Source organism: Polistes dominula, unplaced genomic scaffold, assembly GCF_049000335.1.
Source record: "Polistes dominula isolate Pdom_NZ unplaced genomic scaffold, Pdom_raw_medaka contig_17, whole genome shotgun sequence".
In the NCBI taxonomy this organism is placed as follows: domain Eukaryota; kingdom Metazoa; phylum Arthropoda; class Insecta; order Hymenoptera; family Vespidae; genus Polistes; species Polistes dominula.
Window position 1 is genome coordinate 29,346 of NW_028301049.1, and position 16,403 is coordinate 45,748.

Below are 16,403 nucleotides of genomic sequence, written 5' to 3' on the forward strand. Positions count from 1 at the left end.
TGGTTTTGTAAATGCAGTGGATGTATACCGAGGTCATGGAGAATTCGAAGACACGACCGACCAGCAGGCACACATTCATACAGGTTTCAATCCGACGAATTCTATTACTTTCTATACAGCATACATGATATATCAAAAAACCAAAATAAATGCATAACTAATAACGTGCAAATGACACCAAGAATGACTACCCGTCTAATTTAATAAATTTTGATGAATATATCTGCAATTGTACATCACACTCGTGCACACGCACCATTCTTTGTTTATTGCTTATTTAGATATGTTTTGAATAGTTAAAACATTGTTGAGACATATTAGACAACGGATTAAACTTTATTCGATTCATGAATATATATGCTACAGAAGACAAAATAACGCACAATCCTATATATCCTATATATATATATATATATATATATATATATAGGATGTATGTATGTATATGTATATGTATATTAAATATACACTTACATATATTTATAATTATAAAGTATTATGTATACTTCACATTTATCCAGTATTCACTGGTAACAATATTTGCTTTGTACTCATTTTTATGCCAGATATAATAATCTACTTTTGTTTTTGTTTGTTTTTTTTTTTTTTTTTTTTTTTTTTTTAACAAAGTACATACAAATAACAGAAATGATCATTCTAATAAATAATATTAAAAGTAACTATTGTAGTTGAATCAAATCCTAGTGATAAAAAATATTATTCTGCAACATATTAATTCGATTAATAATAATAAACAATGAAATAAACGATGGTGCATCATTCTAAAACATGATAATGTCTTCTGAAGTCATCTAAATATTATATATATATATATATATATATATGTAAAGGATTGATCCTTTTTTATTAGATCTTCCATGTATAACGATATAAAATTTCACAAGATACATCCATTAACACATATTTAATATAAGATACGATATTTGTTGTATATATTAATTCATCAACTATTTAGAATTACTTTTATTTGTTTTCGTAACAATATTAAGCATAAAGACTAGGTGATATATAAGATGGGCAATATAATATTAAAAGCTATATAGAAACATTAAACGCATCATTGTTAATGGAATGACGCATGAATGGAATGCATGAAAATACATAAAAATAAAGAAGAATCAATTGAATAATATAATTTTCCTTCATTAAATGCAATGTGTGTAGCTTTTATTCCAAATATATATTAGTTTTGATGATTAATATTATATTAAGGCAATAAATTTACATGATATGTTATACATACAAATCATACAAATTTCATTTGACTTAATATATGAAAAAGCATAGGAGTAGCGTTGATGTAAAGTATTATTCGATAACTATATAGGAATATTTATAGGCGAGTATTATATTCCTTATGTATCTTCAGAAATGTATTTTATAACACATATGATCTTTACAAAGAGAGATAGAGATCTGTGAAGACAAATTTTGATTTAACTATCGAAATACGATGACTTTAGCTGCACACATTTAAAGAATTTTTCATTTATACATATTTAATATATACGCGGCGTATGGCATTCATCAAATGTTATTCGCGTTATATGCGATTTATCAATGCTTACTCGTTTTTATTCTCAAAAGTAATAACTTCTACCTTTGTAATTTTCTTCGGATCAGGAGTACCAGTTTCCAATATCTCCACCTTTTGATACACATTCGGTGAATTTAACCAACGTGACCTATCGGTACCTTTACGACCACCTTTCCAAAGCCTATACAATAAATAGGAATAAAAATCAGATTTATAAGAAATTAGTTTTAATATAAATAAAGTGTCCAGGGGTAAAACAAACATGCTCCATTAAAATTAATTTCATCATTTAGGGAAATAATTTGCTTTCAGTTCAATAATTGTTTCAGTAGCTATAAACACATTAACACATAACATATATTCGTGTATATGTATGTGAAATTTTTATATCAAAAAAAGATTTATTTTTAAAAATATTTTTCTGAACTCATGAGAAAACATTCATAAAAAAACTCTTACTTAATCTTAGTAGTAGTAGTAGTAACAATTAAATAAAAAACGAATTACTTACCCCTGCTTATACAATTCTTCTTCTTCGAGCAAATATCCCAAAGATGAAACTGCTGGTGGTACCTCTACATCGTTTCGTGGTTTTGGAGGCTCTCCTTTTACAAGTGGATTTCTATATATATAACCTGTGCGAAAACCCTATAAAGAAAAAGAAAGCGACATATGTAATAATAATTTTCTATATGAATGAAAATGCATAAAAATAATAAAATATAAATATTGAAACATAATTATGAAAGACTTACGGCATTATCGAGCATCCTCATAAGCGCTTCAAATTCAGTTCCACCTATTCTCCAACGTTTTTCTAATTTTTCAGTAATTACTGTTGACTCTGGTGCTGCAATATGTTGTTGAGGAATTGGAGGCTTTCTTGATGCTTCGAAAATCGTTTTCTTCGATTCTTCCGAAATAAGATTTAAATTGTCTAGACCAGCTGGCATTAATTTTAATTGCGTTTCACAGGCCAATACAGTATTGTATACATTGTAAAACGCTTCTTCGACTGTTTCACCACAACAGAGAGCACCACGATTAGTTAATAACATGACTTTGTTTATAGGACCAAGATTTCTAGTAATTTTCTCTCTTTCTTCTGGGTCAAGCATTCCACCAACATAATGATGCGAACTTACTTCACCGATAACTATACTTTCCTGTCCAATTGGCAGTAAACCACATTTTAAGGAAGAAATCTATGAAGAAGAAAAAAAAACCAATAAAATTTTATAACAATGAACATTAAAAAGGATAATTAAAAATAATATTAGATCAGTAGAAAATCTAATTAGACATATGATTTAAATGTGAACGTGAATAACTTACAGCAGTAACGGACGGAGTAGAAATATGAATGATACATTTGATGTCAGGTCGAGCAGCATGTATCGTTGAATGTAATTGAAATCCCATAAGATGTATACCAAAATTTGTTGTTCCTTGCTCAACGACAGAACCTTGCATATCGACCTTAATCAAACTAGAAGCCGTTATTTCGTGATAAAGTAATCCAAAAGGATTAACCAAAAAGTGTTCTTGATCCTGATTTAAGCGGGCCGTCATTTGACCGCCTACATTTTGTGTCCATCCATATAAATCGAGTAATCTAAATACCGCAGCAAGTTTACAACGCAATAACTTTTCACCTTTCGCATAGCCCATACTCTCGACTCCGCGAATATCATTGATAGGCACGACACAATTAGAATCTAAAATTTATAAATAAGAATTTAACGAAATTCTTTCAGTATACCTTACAACAGCCAATAAATCAACTTTTTATATTTTTATTTGTATTTTAATATCATGAATAAGAATACTTAGTTACTTCATATCAAATGGAATAATATCAATGGATTCATTTGTTCGCTTAGGCACTTACTTTTAAATACATTTCCATTGAAACGTGCTCCTTGTGCACCCATCATATCGGAGATCTGTTGTAAAAGACCTGAGGGTCCGGCGCCATCTTTCATTTGCGTTTCAATTATACGTTCCAATTCTTCCCTGAATAATCGTGAATTCATCATCATTTCGACTCTCTTTCTTCTTTCCATTTCTCTCATGTCCTACAAATAAAAAAAAGAAATTACACACAAATCGTGTCATATTAATTAAGAAATTTATGCAAAAAATCTTTGTCATTTTAACTTTTCTTTACAATTTATAACAACTTTAGGTAGAAAGTATAAGTATTAGTAGTCAACTCAATTAATATTTCAGGTATATAGTTACTTACTCTCTCTCTCTCTCTCTCTCTCTCTCTCTCTCTCTCTCTCTTATATATATATATATATATATATATATATATATATATATATATATATATATATATATAAAGCATTACTTACAGCATCAATGTCTGCAGGCCTTATTTTGCTTTTTTCTTCCTCTGTAAGCCCATCCATTGCCCCATTTGTATGAGGTTCCGAAAGTTCCTGCTGACTTGTATCCGCCATTTTTTATTTTACGTATTCGACGCTACGACCTGGAAAAAATAAATAAAATAAATAAGAAAGAGTGATATGTAGAAATATTTTTATTATATCTGTATTTTTTCATTTTTATTCCATTTTATCATCATAAACCTAATTGTTACTTTATATAAATTTCTAAGAAAGATTCTGAAAGTTCCTGTTGACACATATCCACTATTTGATATTTTTCCGACTCTATGCTTCCTTCTACAACTTGGTGAAAGTTAAAAATAATAATAAAAAGAAGAAAAAGAAAATAACGTACAAATATATTGAATTGAAATAATTGAAATCAAACAATATTGTATAATTATTATTATAACATATTATAAAATGAATAAAAAGCAATAATATTGAATCCAGAATTTGAATTTAACATTAATGATTTTGAAGTAGAACTTATATACTTATTGTACCACCACATTATAATACTATAAGTATAGAATTTGATTGGTATAAAAACTAAAAAATATATGCAAATTTTTCTCCTATTAAAAATCTATGCACATCAAACTGAATTTTCAGGTATGCAATCTCATTTGCGAATAAAACAGAAAAATCATTTAGAAATAAAATGAAAAGGAATAAAAAAAATTGTCGATTGTTTATTAAAGAGAAACTTAGAGAACTTATAGAACTGCTATTGGTTATATTGAAGAGATTATTGCGTTACGACTACCGGAATTAGACCATGTTCTACTATTCACCGAACTATAAATAATTTGTAACTCGTAGATCACTCTTATGACTAAACGTTTTATTCTTTACTCGACGTGTTTGCTCAAGAAAGAAAAAAAAAAAAAAAGAAATATAAGATAAGTATAAACAAGAAAAAGTTACAAAAATGAAATTAATTCAAATTTCAAATAATTCTTCATTTACCTTTGAAATATATGTATACGAATTTCATTCATACAATGTATAATATAACACAAGTTGGGCATAGATTTCATTTGTTTATAATACATTTTCTTTCAATTAAAAATAGATTGAAATTTATATTGGCATACAAAGTAAAATAAACCAATAAATAATACAAAACATATAGACTCGTTTTTAGTTAAGAAATATGTTTAACCAAGAGTCACTTTACCCAACTGTAAAATTATACACATCTTTTTTGGCGAGTATCGTAAAACTGTAATTTCACATTTTTAATTGAAATAAAAAATTAAATCTAAAAGAGCTAACTAACTTCAACTAAAACTAAATGTATTCAATTTGAAGATGATAGATTGATGATAACTTTATACATAATTTGGCTCAATTCATTAGAAACGTTGGAAGCCCTTTTTTTGTTTCCAGTTATTATACATATATCGTGCCTAATTACAGAGATGCGTCGTTTCCGGTTTTAACGGGCGTAACAAGAACCGATGATACGAGATCTCATTCGACTTTAAGTACTTATGTAGATTATTTCAATAATAAAAATCCTAACGGTGATTTTTTCTACAATTCACGTTGTAACGTAACTTCGATAAATGGCTTTGACCTATCGTAATGACTATCGTTATGACGATGAACGTAAATAAATAACACCCACACACACATACTATAATTAAATATTATAATAATAATTAAACAGTGCACGCGTATACCTATTTAATGTATTATTATAGATATAAGTTGAGCAGTGTGGCAAATCCTTTTCACTAGTTTTCCTTTATTTTTTCCTAAAATTCGACTATAATTACTATGTCCATGAGCGTTCTTCTTCGTACACACCCATGAAGAATCATTTAATTAAAAAAGACGAATGTCCAACAAGCATACATGTGTAGTGTGAACGTGACACGCCCAAAGTTCCAATGACGATCGTTGGTAGGACGACGCTTCGTTAGACTTCAATGCAAATATGCTATGTTTCCAAATTCTTATACACACAGGTACATACTCGTATTTTAGGATCATTCAATTTTTAAATTGATATCATTTTCATTACAAAAGATTATTTTCATTATAAAAGTTCAACTTTGGTTGATCTTTTGAGTCATTTACTAATCATTATTCCATAAAAGCATACTTTTTCCAAACCTGATATTTATCCTATTAAAAATTTATTCTACCAGCAATAACTCAAATTAGCATAAATGTTAGTTAATGATTTTTGCTTGAACTTGGACGACATGTAGATATTATAGAAAAAGTATAAGTTATAATCTTGAATTCCATTTAAATTACAGCCAAAAAAATTTTTACATTGTTGAAAATCTCATTTAAATAGTGGCAATAAAAAAAAAGAAGTAATACGAGGATAAACGAGTTATGAAATCATTTTTTATGGTAATATGAAAAAATAAGGAATCTAAAAACATAAATGGTCTTAGAACACCTACGTTTAGGTAGGTAGACGTTTCCTTTTCTACTACTTGCACCCAATTGGGTGATCATGATGGTCATTCTCCTGACACAGAAAAACATAAATCTATTGTACTTCCTGCACGGAATATTAAAATATAATATAGTACTTTAAGCCATTTTAGTATATTTATTAATTCAAGTTCAGTTTAAATAATTGCAAATTCATTTTATCTTACTGTTATAATGGAAGTTATATGTACATATGTATACACACATAATTTAGTAATATATAAATGTGTATATGCGCGCGTGTACTACTAATACAGCCGATGACGACACGTCTCATGTTCCTGTATATTGGATATGCGGCTTTACACGCATGACGTGGCCTCAATGATTGCAACGAACCAACACTAACGCTCATACATTTATTATTATTATTATTATTATTAATAATATATAATGTATAATATATATGTTCTATTCTATATTTTATATATTCCCGAGTTTGTGTTTTATTTAAGAAGAATAAAAGGTTTCTTGTTGAGGCTCTAAACTTTTCAACCCACTCACTTATATGTGCAAAGTTAGACCGTTGCACACAAAAATATTATATAAAATATTTTTTAATAATTTTTCGCATTTAATAAGCGAAATAAATATGGACACAATTGAAAAGAAAATTGGTCTTATAAGAGATATGCCCAATCGTCTGAAAAACATTATAAAATGCAAAGAAGAATCAACCAAATAATAATTATATTTTTCTAACAATAAAATGTTCTTCTATAATATAATTCATATCAATTTGAAAGTTTAATAATCCTTCAATAGGTTTCTGTGAATAAGAATTTTGAAGCTTGGCAGAGTACAAATAAATATCAATTATTTCTAATTTACAATGGGAATAAGTACGAATACATCTATGACTCACTGTATATATAGTATTAATCGTTGCACACGATGTGTTATTAGTAAATGTGTGTTGTAACACTATGCAATGTTGTGTGTATCGTTAAATTGACATTAGTTAGAAGTACGATCTTTCACATGTGACATTAAAGAAGTTTCTTTGCTTTCTCCGATAGTCGTTTGATTACACAAAAGAAAGAAAAAAAAAAAAAAGAAAAAAAAGAAAAAAAAGAAAGAGAGACAAATAAGACAGATATCGGACAATGACCGGAATATACTAGAAACTTTCAAAACAATAATCAGCATTATTTAAGCATGAGAGAAATCGTTTGGTTGTTCTACATTATAACGCTACATAAGATTTTATAAACGTCTTATAAGACGATTAATAGCATCGAATCTACTAAGAGATACTCTGCAATTTGATCTTATCGTCGTCGTCGTCGTCGTCGTCATCGTCATCGTCATCGTCTATCGATACTCGATATGATTGAGATAGCCAACTTAATATTTATTGCGATGTTATGTTACATTTGAAATTTTTCAATAAATATTTCATTGAAATCTAAATTGAAACATTAAATTATATTTAAAACAACCTAATAGTAATAAAAATAACGATAGTAGTAATACTAATTAATGAAATACTACCATCTAAAACTAATTATATATGAATTAACATACTAGAAAATAAGATAAAATTTTATGATAACTATATATTAATTATCTTTTAACGAAACGAACGATAATTCTAATCTACGTATATATCAATTAAAACTTGAAATTATTGACAAAATTTGTAAAACAAAAAATTTAATAAACGAAACATGAACAAGTTTATTACGGATGCTGGAAAGATTGAACGGGATAGGAACTACTTAACAGAGTGTGCGTATGGTAGATGGTAGAGAGGTGGAGGAAGAAGTAAGAGGGGTTTATGTGACGCTTCGAACTCGATACGCTCTCTTCTTCGTAATGGCAGGAAAACGAATAAAGTCTGCAAAAGAAAGAGAAAAAATGGAAAAACATTACAAACAAAATATTCCGAATAGAGTATCGCTTTCAACCATCAATAGGGAGGAATAGGGACAAGCGTACCGTTGTTAATACCACGATCCGTTTCTACTCCTACTCCTACTCCTACTCCTACTCCTATTTCTATTTCTATTTCTATTTCTATTTCTTCAACTTAAAGATCCATTTTTTAATAGGACACTTCGAATAGATTTATTTAGCCAAGGCATTGGTCGATCATTGGACAAATGAGTATAGAAATATGATATTGGGATAGTAAAAGAAACAAATTACGGTATTAAACGCGAGCGAACAAGAGCCATAGTAATACGGTATAGTAAAGGTGGAGAGTGGAGGTGAAAGAGGAGGTGGAGAGATGGAGGTGGTACGAACCGCTCTGATGATGTTGATCGGTGCTGCTGAACCGGATTTGACATGACACACCCCTCGTTCGTCACACTACGTAATTTCTCGTACAAACATTCGTCGTCGATACGAAAGAAGACGACGATTCCTTTTCGTTCTACTATTTCTCAATTTGTGTTGTATGTCAGCGGATCGTACATGATGCGTACGTAGTAATTAAACAAAAAATGGAATAAAAATGTACATACATACTAGATATACGTAATTACGTTTACTTACCTATTACACAAAAACACACAAATGTCGTAGGTGATAATTATTATCCGATACTGCCCCGGTATTTTAGCAGGAGTGTTCCTTTAACGTGCCGTAGCTGTAAAACCGCCTTCTTAAGAGGGAGGGAAGAAGAGAGAGAAAAGGAGAAAGAGAGAGTGAAAAAACGAATGAACGGTCCTTCCGTTCGGCGGATAGCTTCCCCGTTACGAAGACGATATTCCTCGAAAACGATGAACTAACGGTAGCCAAGCCCTTCTTTACTTAACTTTCCTTTTCCCTTCCTCGCTTATCCTCCACCCAAACCCCAATAGAGTCCTCCACCGCCGTTAAACCGGCCAATCTTTCCGTTCTTCCGCTGTCCTTAACTTCTCTTTACTTAATAGCTTTTTTCTTCTTTTTCTTCTTCTTCTTCTTCTTCTTCTTCTTCTTCTTCTTCTTCTTATTTTTATATCTTATTCTTCTTATATTTCCGCTTTGCTTTCCTTTACTTTCAAGTTTCCCCACACCACAGAGAGCCGTCGTCCACACGAGTCAATCCCCACCAATTCTTTTGATAGGACGACTTATTATACACAGTTGTTTTCTTTTTTCTTTTATTAAACCCGAGCACCGAAGAACGCGAATTCTCAACGTGGAATCGCGATCCCCAGATACACCCTTTTTACATGCAGATCTTTTTTATTATAGATCCAGGAAAAATCGCATAACTGGAGCCCCCGTTTCCACTGCACGATAGCGTTCGTTGACTAATAGCATAAGATCGATCCGTTCTCTCTCTCCTCGCACTCATTCCCCTCTAATCATGGGTTAACACCACCGACACAACCAACACACGCGTCTTTATGACTTTAGTTTACTCCGCACGCCAATATTACGTCGCGTGGCGCTTCGAACGTCATTCCTCTGTCCAAACATTTCAAACGGCTGATATTTATCGCTTTTATCTGATTGGATGTTACCATTATTTGTCCATTAGGTCAGAAACCGTTTCATTATACCTGATTGGTCTAGCGTTTAAATGCAACGTCATCTATGGTTTTTTGTTCCTCCAATCATAAAAAAGCTTTTTATATCGTTTTATTTAAAGACAAGATTATTGGATGACAATATGATATTCAATATTTTAAGAAATATCTTTTAAATATAACGAACACATATTCTGTTTATATCGTTTGCACATTTAAACAAATACAATAATAATATGGAATTTGATTATTACTTTTGATCTATTCTTTGAAGAATATAAATATGTTATTGTGATATTAAAGTTAATAATAAAATATAAAACGAATAAATATATAAGGAGTAAAAGTAAAATTCGCTTAATTATATTTAAAATGTAAAATATACTTATGATGACAATTTCATGTCACTCTCATCTCAGGTGAGATCGTTACATTAATATTAACGTTTCGAAAAATATTAATAAACCGGTAGATTTAAAACCGGTTTATTTCGTGGCTTTGCATACTATTATGCGTTTATAAATAGAAATTACATAATTGAAAACCAATGTCTTGTCAAGATATAATTTTTCGCTTTACAATAGTCAATTCTGAAGAATTATTACGCTTAAAATTATTTACAGCTCTTCCAAGGAAAGATATAATAATAATAATAATAATAATAATAATAATAATAATATACTTAGTAACAATAATGACAGAGATAATAAAAATGACAACGAAGACTAATACAAACAACACAATGATGAAAATTATAGTGAGGTCATGGTATTGGCGAGGAAGACAGTGGGGGAGTCTCTTTTAATCATGCACGGCCAGGGCCAATGATTCATACGCAGTAGCATCACATTTGTTTCGCGTTTATATTGCGCTGTGGTCGTTATCGGGAAACCGCTAAATTTCTAATATAATATCCTTTTATTTGATTCAATCTATTTCTTTAAGATATAACGTCATTTGTGTTAACTCATATCGCGTAATGTATTGCGTACAATCGTTACGTCCTGCACAGCGTATTCGGCAATGTATCCTATGGATGAACATCTGATCGTGCATCGCGTATTCAGTTACATATGCATGCATTCATGTATGATATAATTATGTACGTATATAAGTATGTATGTATGTGTGTATGTTTATATGTATGTAGGTAATATGTGACGTATGATCGTCCAAAGATTTATTTATTCACTTGTGCACGTTTCTACCACGTTGACGTTGAGCTCTAACGATAAGAGAAAGTAACGGTAGCGAAACATTGTTCACAGGACGATGTCTCTCTCTCTCTCCCTCTCTCGACATCAATATTTTCATTAATATGTTGATAATATTGGTGACGGTTCTACTACTGACTAGACCATACAGTGTAAATAATCAGTGTTTAATCTATTATTGTTAAAAAATAACAAAAGACTCATTGATCGTTCGTTTTATGTAAGCCTCGCGATAATACATAGAAGAATTTACTTATGTAGACAGGGTTTTTATAATATTTCCCGAACAATATAAATTGCTTCCATTTGATTTAATCAAGATTTTGATTAGACTACAACAGTATTAGATGCTCGGCATTGATTGAAATCGTTGATCGACGTAAGTATCGCCATTTCGATAGCGGAACGGAATGTTATGTCCTTGATTTGATTAGAATTTAAAAAGCCATTAATTTGTTGTACGTCTTTCTAACAAGTATTATCTTTGGTATTTCTAAATAAAATATAAATAAATATTATTCAATTGTAGCATTAACCACAATTCTTTTATCACGTCCTTTAATTAAATTGACTAATTGTATTAATCTTCCTTTAGAAGTTCACAGTTCCCTAGGCACACTCGCAACGCTTATCTCGCAAAAATGCATATTTGCATGATTTTTTCAATATTCTTGTGGGTTGGCTTAACATTTGTACATATTATCGTCTTATTTAAAAAAAAAAAAAAAAGAAGTATATTGAAATTTTCTAAACCAACGCGTTTCTCAATCTTTTTCGGCTGTGTAATTTGAGTGATACCACGGCCTAAATGATCAGATTCCAATCAAATCTAAAATTAATCATTATCCTTAATTTAGTATAAGGTAACATTTGGAGAACTCGCAAAATATTGAGCGAACTGCTGTTAATAGATTGAGAAACAAGTTGTTTTAAAAGATACACATTTCTGTCTCATATATAGTGAAATCAAGGGTGCAAAACTGCGTACTATTTGGTTCTTGAAAACATCAGAATGCCATTATACTCGAGATCGGACAACTGGGCCTCGAAGCTAGTGATCGTTCTACAGTTCACAGCTTGGATCTCAGTTGGCATAGTTCTTCTTCAAAAAGGCGTTACCTCCTTACGAAGTCAGTCCATGATAGAGACAAATAGCAACACTCAGGTATAGAACTTTAGTACATAAAATAAGAAAAATGTCTATTATATTATATCACCTGATAGAAAAATGACGTTAAATCAATCGCGACAATTCACAACTTACGTGTTAATAGCCGTAGTCTAAGTATTTCTATAATAGAATATCAGTTTTTCCGATCTACAAATATGAAGCGTTCCAATATGGGAATAGGGAATTTCAAGGGAATTTTTCCAACTTTGATGCGTATCGATTTATATCATAACAACCGATCAAATGACCAACCCTTATCAAGATTTTATAATTGAATAAAAGTAATAATCAATTTGATTTTAATAATAAATAAAAACAAACACAAAATTTATAAATAATGGTAAAATAATATAAATCGTAAATTAACGGATTTAACCTGGCGAAAATGAACGGGTTAAACATTATCAGAAATAAAAGTCAATTAATTGACAATAAAAATGTCGATATCTGAGCTATTTTATAGGAACTATATATTCCCTTTCTTAGGAAACAAACGATACGACGATGAAATATTTAAATGAGAAAACGAAGAGAACGACGGATCAAGAAGACTTATCTAGCTATATTTCCAAATCTAAAGAACATTCAATAAAAAAGTTGTTAAAATCATATCCAGAGAAAACAAATGATAATATTATATTGGAAAAACATTCGAGTAGACATTTAAATATTAATGGAAAGTATTACGAAGATAGCGGTGATAAAATCTCGGATATGAATTGGCTTACGAAAGAATCGAAAGAAAATAAACAAGAAGAGGAGAAGGATATAATGAATTTAAATAAGATAGTCACTCGCACCAGCATTAATGATTCATCGATATATTCTAATGAAACGCAAGAATACAAAATTACCACCGTTGATTCCGAAAAAAGGAACAATTCTAATGTAACAAGTTTGAGAAATGGAAAAAAATTACGTGCCCGTATGAGCAGCGGTGCTGCGGCCGCCATTGCTATGGTTGCTGTTGGTGCTGCGATGCTCGTTGTTGGACCTATGGTTATCGCTTTACGTGCACTCGATAAAAGACGACAAGAAAGGAGATACTTAAAATCATTGGGGTGGAATGATCAACCCCCTACTTATGAACAAGCAACATTAATGAGCGAAGTTCCGAGATATTCCACCTTAAATTTGAACACTACCGTCCACAGTTCCTGCGTTGCATCTCCGTCTGCATGTTTATCCGCAAACACTAGCTAAAAATCTCCCTAGGTTATTATTTTAATATACTCATCACAATGCATACACTTTCTTACGAATTATAATCTTTCTCTTTCTTTTTTGTCTTAATCATGTAAGTATACAGGTTCAATGCACATTATATAAGTCATTTTATATTTCACAAACAAAGACCAAAAGCACTGAATTTTATCGTAGATGTATTATATTTCGTTTCGTTTCGTTTCGTTTCGTTTCGTTCCCTTTTTTATACATACATATACATTATTAATTTAATTAATTTCAAAGAGAATTAGATTTCGTATTTACATATAACATGTTAATAAAATTTCTTTGAATTTCGTGCACATCGGCCAATTGAAAAAAATGAATCTTCGAAATAATCGAAGCAATTGGTATGGTGCCTTAAAACTATATAATTAACTGCCTAAAACTCCATAATATTATAAGGTGTATATAAATATAATATATATATATATATATATCTGAATATATAGATATATATATATATAGATCTGAATATATAGATATATATATAGATCTGAATTTTTGTTAATAGGATAATGAATGAAATATATTTCTCCTTTTTTTCTTACTTATTTAAATCAACAAATTAATCAACTGATTGTAAAATAATTAACAACTAGTAAAAATCGTTTAAGCGTTTATCAATGCAATGCAATGCAATGTTTACAATAATTTATGATCAATATTATAAATTAATTAGATATTTTATAATCGTAATTTGTTGTTTTAAGTTGAAACAACATTTTTTTTATATCGTTATGTTGTTATAAGCATACGATGTTTCGAGTAGGAAATGATTGAAGTATTTAATTGAAAAAAAGAAAGAAATTGATAAGTAAATAAAACCCATCTGATTTCTCAATCGATTATTTAGAATTGTCAACAAATAATTATTTATATAATTTTTAAAATTGTGAATACATATTCTAGTCGAATTGAACATAAGATAATAATAATAATAATAACATTAAATTATAAATATAATAATGCAATTATTATTATTATTATTATTATTATTATTATTATTATTATTATCGTTATCGTCATTATTATTAAATACTGATTTGAAAAATTTTCAAAAGTACTACGTTTTATTTGAGAGAAAAAATAATTGTTTATTTATAAATTTAGTATGCACTTTCGTGCCTTTGCTAATTATTATTATTAAACGTATTTCGCAGAAGATTAAGTCATTTGTTTAATTGAATATTTGAAAAAAATATGAAAATACATTTGACATCGTTGGTAATAGTAATATAGTAATGGCTACCAACGGTGAGATTGTCGAAGCGTTTTCTTTATAAAAATAAGTCGATAAATAAAGAATAATTAATATTTATTATAATTTCATTGAATAATAAGTGCTATCAAAAGAAAAATAAGATATTTTCTATAATAAATTGTATAACTATTTATTAACAAAGAAAGATGTTTAAAAAGTACGTAGTTATTAGTACATAACCTTTTTCTCTTTCATATTTTCAACATGTATTCATGTATATATATATGTTTATATTTAATGGTAATATAACAATATTCATGTAGATTTGATGAGAAGGATAGTGTATCGGGTATACAACAATTGAAATCATCGGTTCAAAAGGGAATAAGGTCAAAACTTTTGGAATTGTATCCTCATTTAGAAAGTCATGTGGATACTATCATTCCCAAGAAGGATGCTTTCAGAATTGTTAAGTGGTAAGATTTTTCCTAATGACACATTATATTGCAAATTTGTTATATTGACGAATGTAATAAATTAACAAAGGTGCAATGTTTTGATCATAGTCATGATCACATAGAAATTATAGTCAATGCAGCTGGTGAACTTTTATTCTTTCGACAACGTGAAGGTCCATGGATGCCTACGTTGAGGTTATTACACAAATGTAAGTTATTTATTTTTATTACCTATTTTTACATTTTATTATTAGACATCATTATTTTTAATACTTTAAGATCCATTCTTCTTACCGATGGAACAAGTTGATAAAGGAGCAATCAGATTTGTACTTAGTGGTGCAAATATTATGTGTCCAGGTTTAACGTCTAAAGGTGCTAAAATGACACCAGTAGAAAAGGGAACCGTTGTTGTATCCTTATGAAAAAATATTATAACTTATTTCTTATCTTATTAGTGATTATTTTATACAATTGAAACACAACTTAATAATTTGAATATCATATTTTGTTTGGTTTTGTTTTGTTTGTAAATCGTCATTATCAAATTGTAGAAATTTATTCTTTTATAATTTTGGATATACCAATTCATATATTGGTATAAATTTCATAGTTTTATTCATGAAATATTAAATAAAAACTTAACAAACAACTAGGCAGTTATGGCAGAAGGAAAACAACATGCTTTAGCTGTGGGAGTAACTACTCTATCAACGGAAGATATGTAAATAATGATTTTTTAACTTTTAAGCATTTTTATCCTTATTTTTTCAATATATATATATATAAACATAGTTATATTAAATTATCATTTACAGAGCCAAAGTGAATAAAGGAGTAGGAATCGAAAATTATCATTATCTAAATGATGGGCTATGGCAAATGAAGCCAGTCAAGTAAAAGAGATAAATATTGTAATAAGAATTCGTATGCATCACACAATAAGATTTATATATTATATGAATAAACTCGTTTTTTTTTTTAAATATAATCTTGTATTGTAAAATGTCATAGCAATTTTACAATAGATAATCAAAAGATTACATTTTTATTATACAAATTACATAATCTATTATATTTATTTATATGTTATGTTTACTTAAGTGCGCTATTTTTTTTTAATTTTTTTTTTTTTTTTTTTATAATGAAAGCATGGAAATGGATAAAGTAATAATGAAAGAAATAAAAGAAAAAAAAGAAAAAAAAAAAAGAAAAAAAAGAAAAAAAAGAAAGAAAAAAAAAAGAAAT

At 29.2% G+C, this 16,403-nt stretch overlaps 3 protein-coding genes across 8 annotated transcripts in view; 2 read left to right on the forward strand and 1 right to left on the reverse strand.

The window, feature by feature from the left end:
- Positions 1 to 9,747, reverse strand: part of hts (adducin 1-like protein hts) — a 31,924-nt gene extending 22,177 nt beyond the window's left edge. For both annotated transcript variants that reach the window (XM_089175499.1, XM_089175500.1), the window contains exons 1-7: positions 8,920 to 9,747; positions 3,919 to 4,055; positions 3,450 to 3,636; positions 2,894 to 3,276; positions 2,314 to 2,763; positions 2,070 to 2,206; positions 1,622 to 1,739 (exon numbers count right to left, since the gene is read on the reverse strand). In XM_089175499.1, coding sequence (XP_089031625.1) covers positions 1,622 to 1,739; positions 2,070 to 2,206; positions 2,314 to 2,763; positions 2,894 to 3,276; positions 3,450 to 3,636; positions 3,919 to 4,026 — 1,383 coding nt within the window. In that variant the 5' untranslated portion in view covers positions 4,027 to 4,055; positions 8,920 to 9,747. The remainder of the gene's footprint in view (positions 1 to 1,621; positions 1,740 to 2,069; positions 2,207 to 2,313; positions 2,764 to 2,893; positions 3,277 to 3,449; positions 3,637 to 3,918; positions 4,056 to 8,919) is intronic.
- Positions 9,748 to 10,530: 783 nt separating this feature from the next.
- Positions 10,531 to 14,917, forward strand: LOC107072136 (uncharacterized). 5 transcript variants are annotated; one of them, XM_015331822.2, is made up of 3 exons: positions 10,531 to 11,958; positions 12,057 to 12,260; positions 12,753 to 14,917. In XM_015331822.2, exons 2-3 carry the CDS (start codon positions 12,108 to 12,110, stop codon positions 13,467 to 13,469), a joined length of 870 nt encoding a protein of 289 aa, XP_015187308.2. In that variant the 5' UTR covers positions 10,531 to 11,958; positions 12,057 to 12,107; the 3' UTR covers positions 13,470 to 14,917. The 5 variants fall into 5 exon arrangements, with proteins under 5 accessions (XP_015187308.2, XP_089031629.1, XP_089031628.1 ...); XM_089175503.1 differs by having other exon boundaries at positions 10,532 to 10,983; positions 11,150 to 12,260; XM_015331820.2 differs by having other exon boundaries at positions 10,534 to 11,474.
- On the forward strand, positions 14,737 to 16,402 carry MCTS1 (malignant T-cell-amplified sequence 1 homolog). The gene is made up of 6 exons (XM_015331844.2): positions 14,737 to 14,914; positions 15,021 to 15,173; positions 15,264 to 15,364; positions 15,435 to 15,568; positions 15,812 to 15,879; positions 15,974 to 16,402. Exons 1-6 carry the CDS (start codon positions 14,904 to 14,906, stop codon positions 16,053 to 16,055), a joined length of 549 nt encoding a protein of 182 aa, XP_015187330.1. The 5' UTR covers positions 14,737 to 14,903; the 3' UTR covers positions 16,056 to 16,402.
- The last annotated feature ends 1 nt before the right edge of the window (position 16,403 follows it).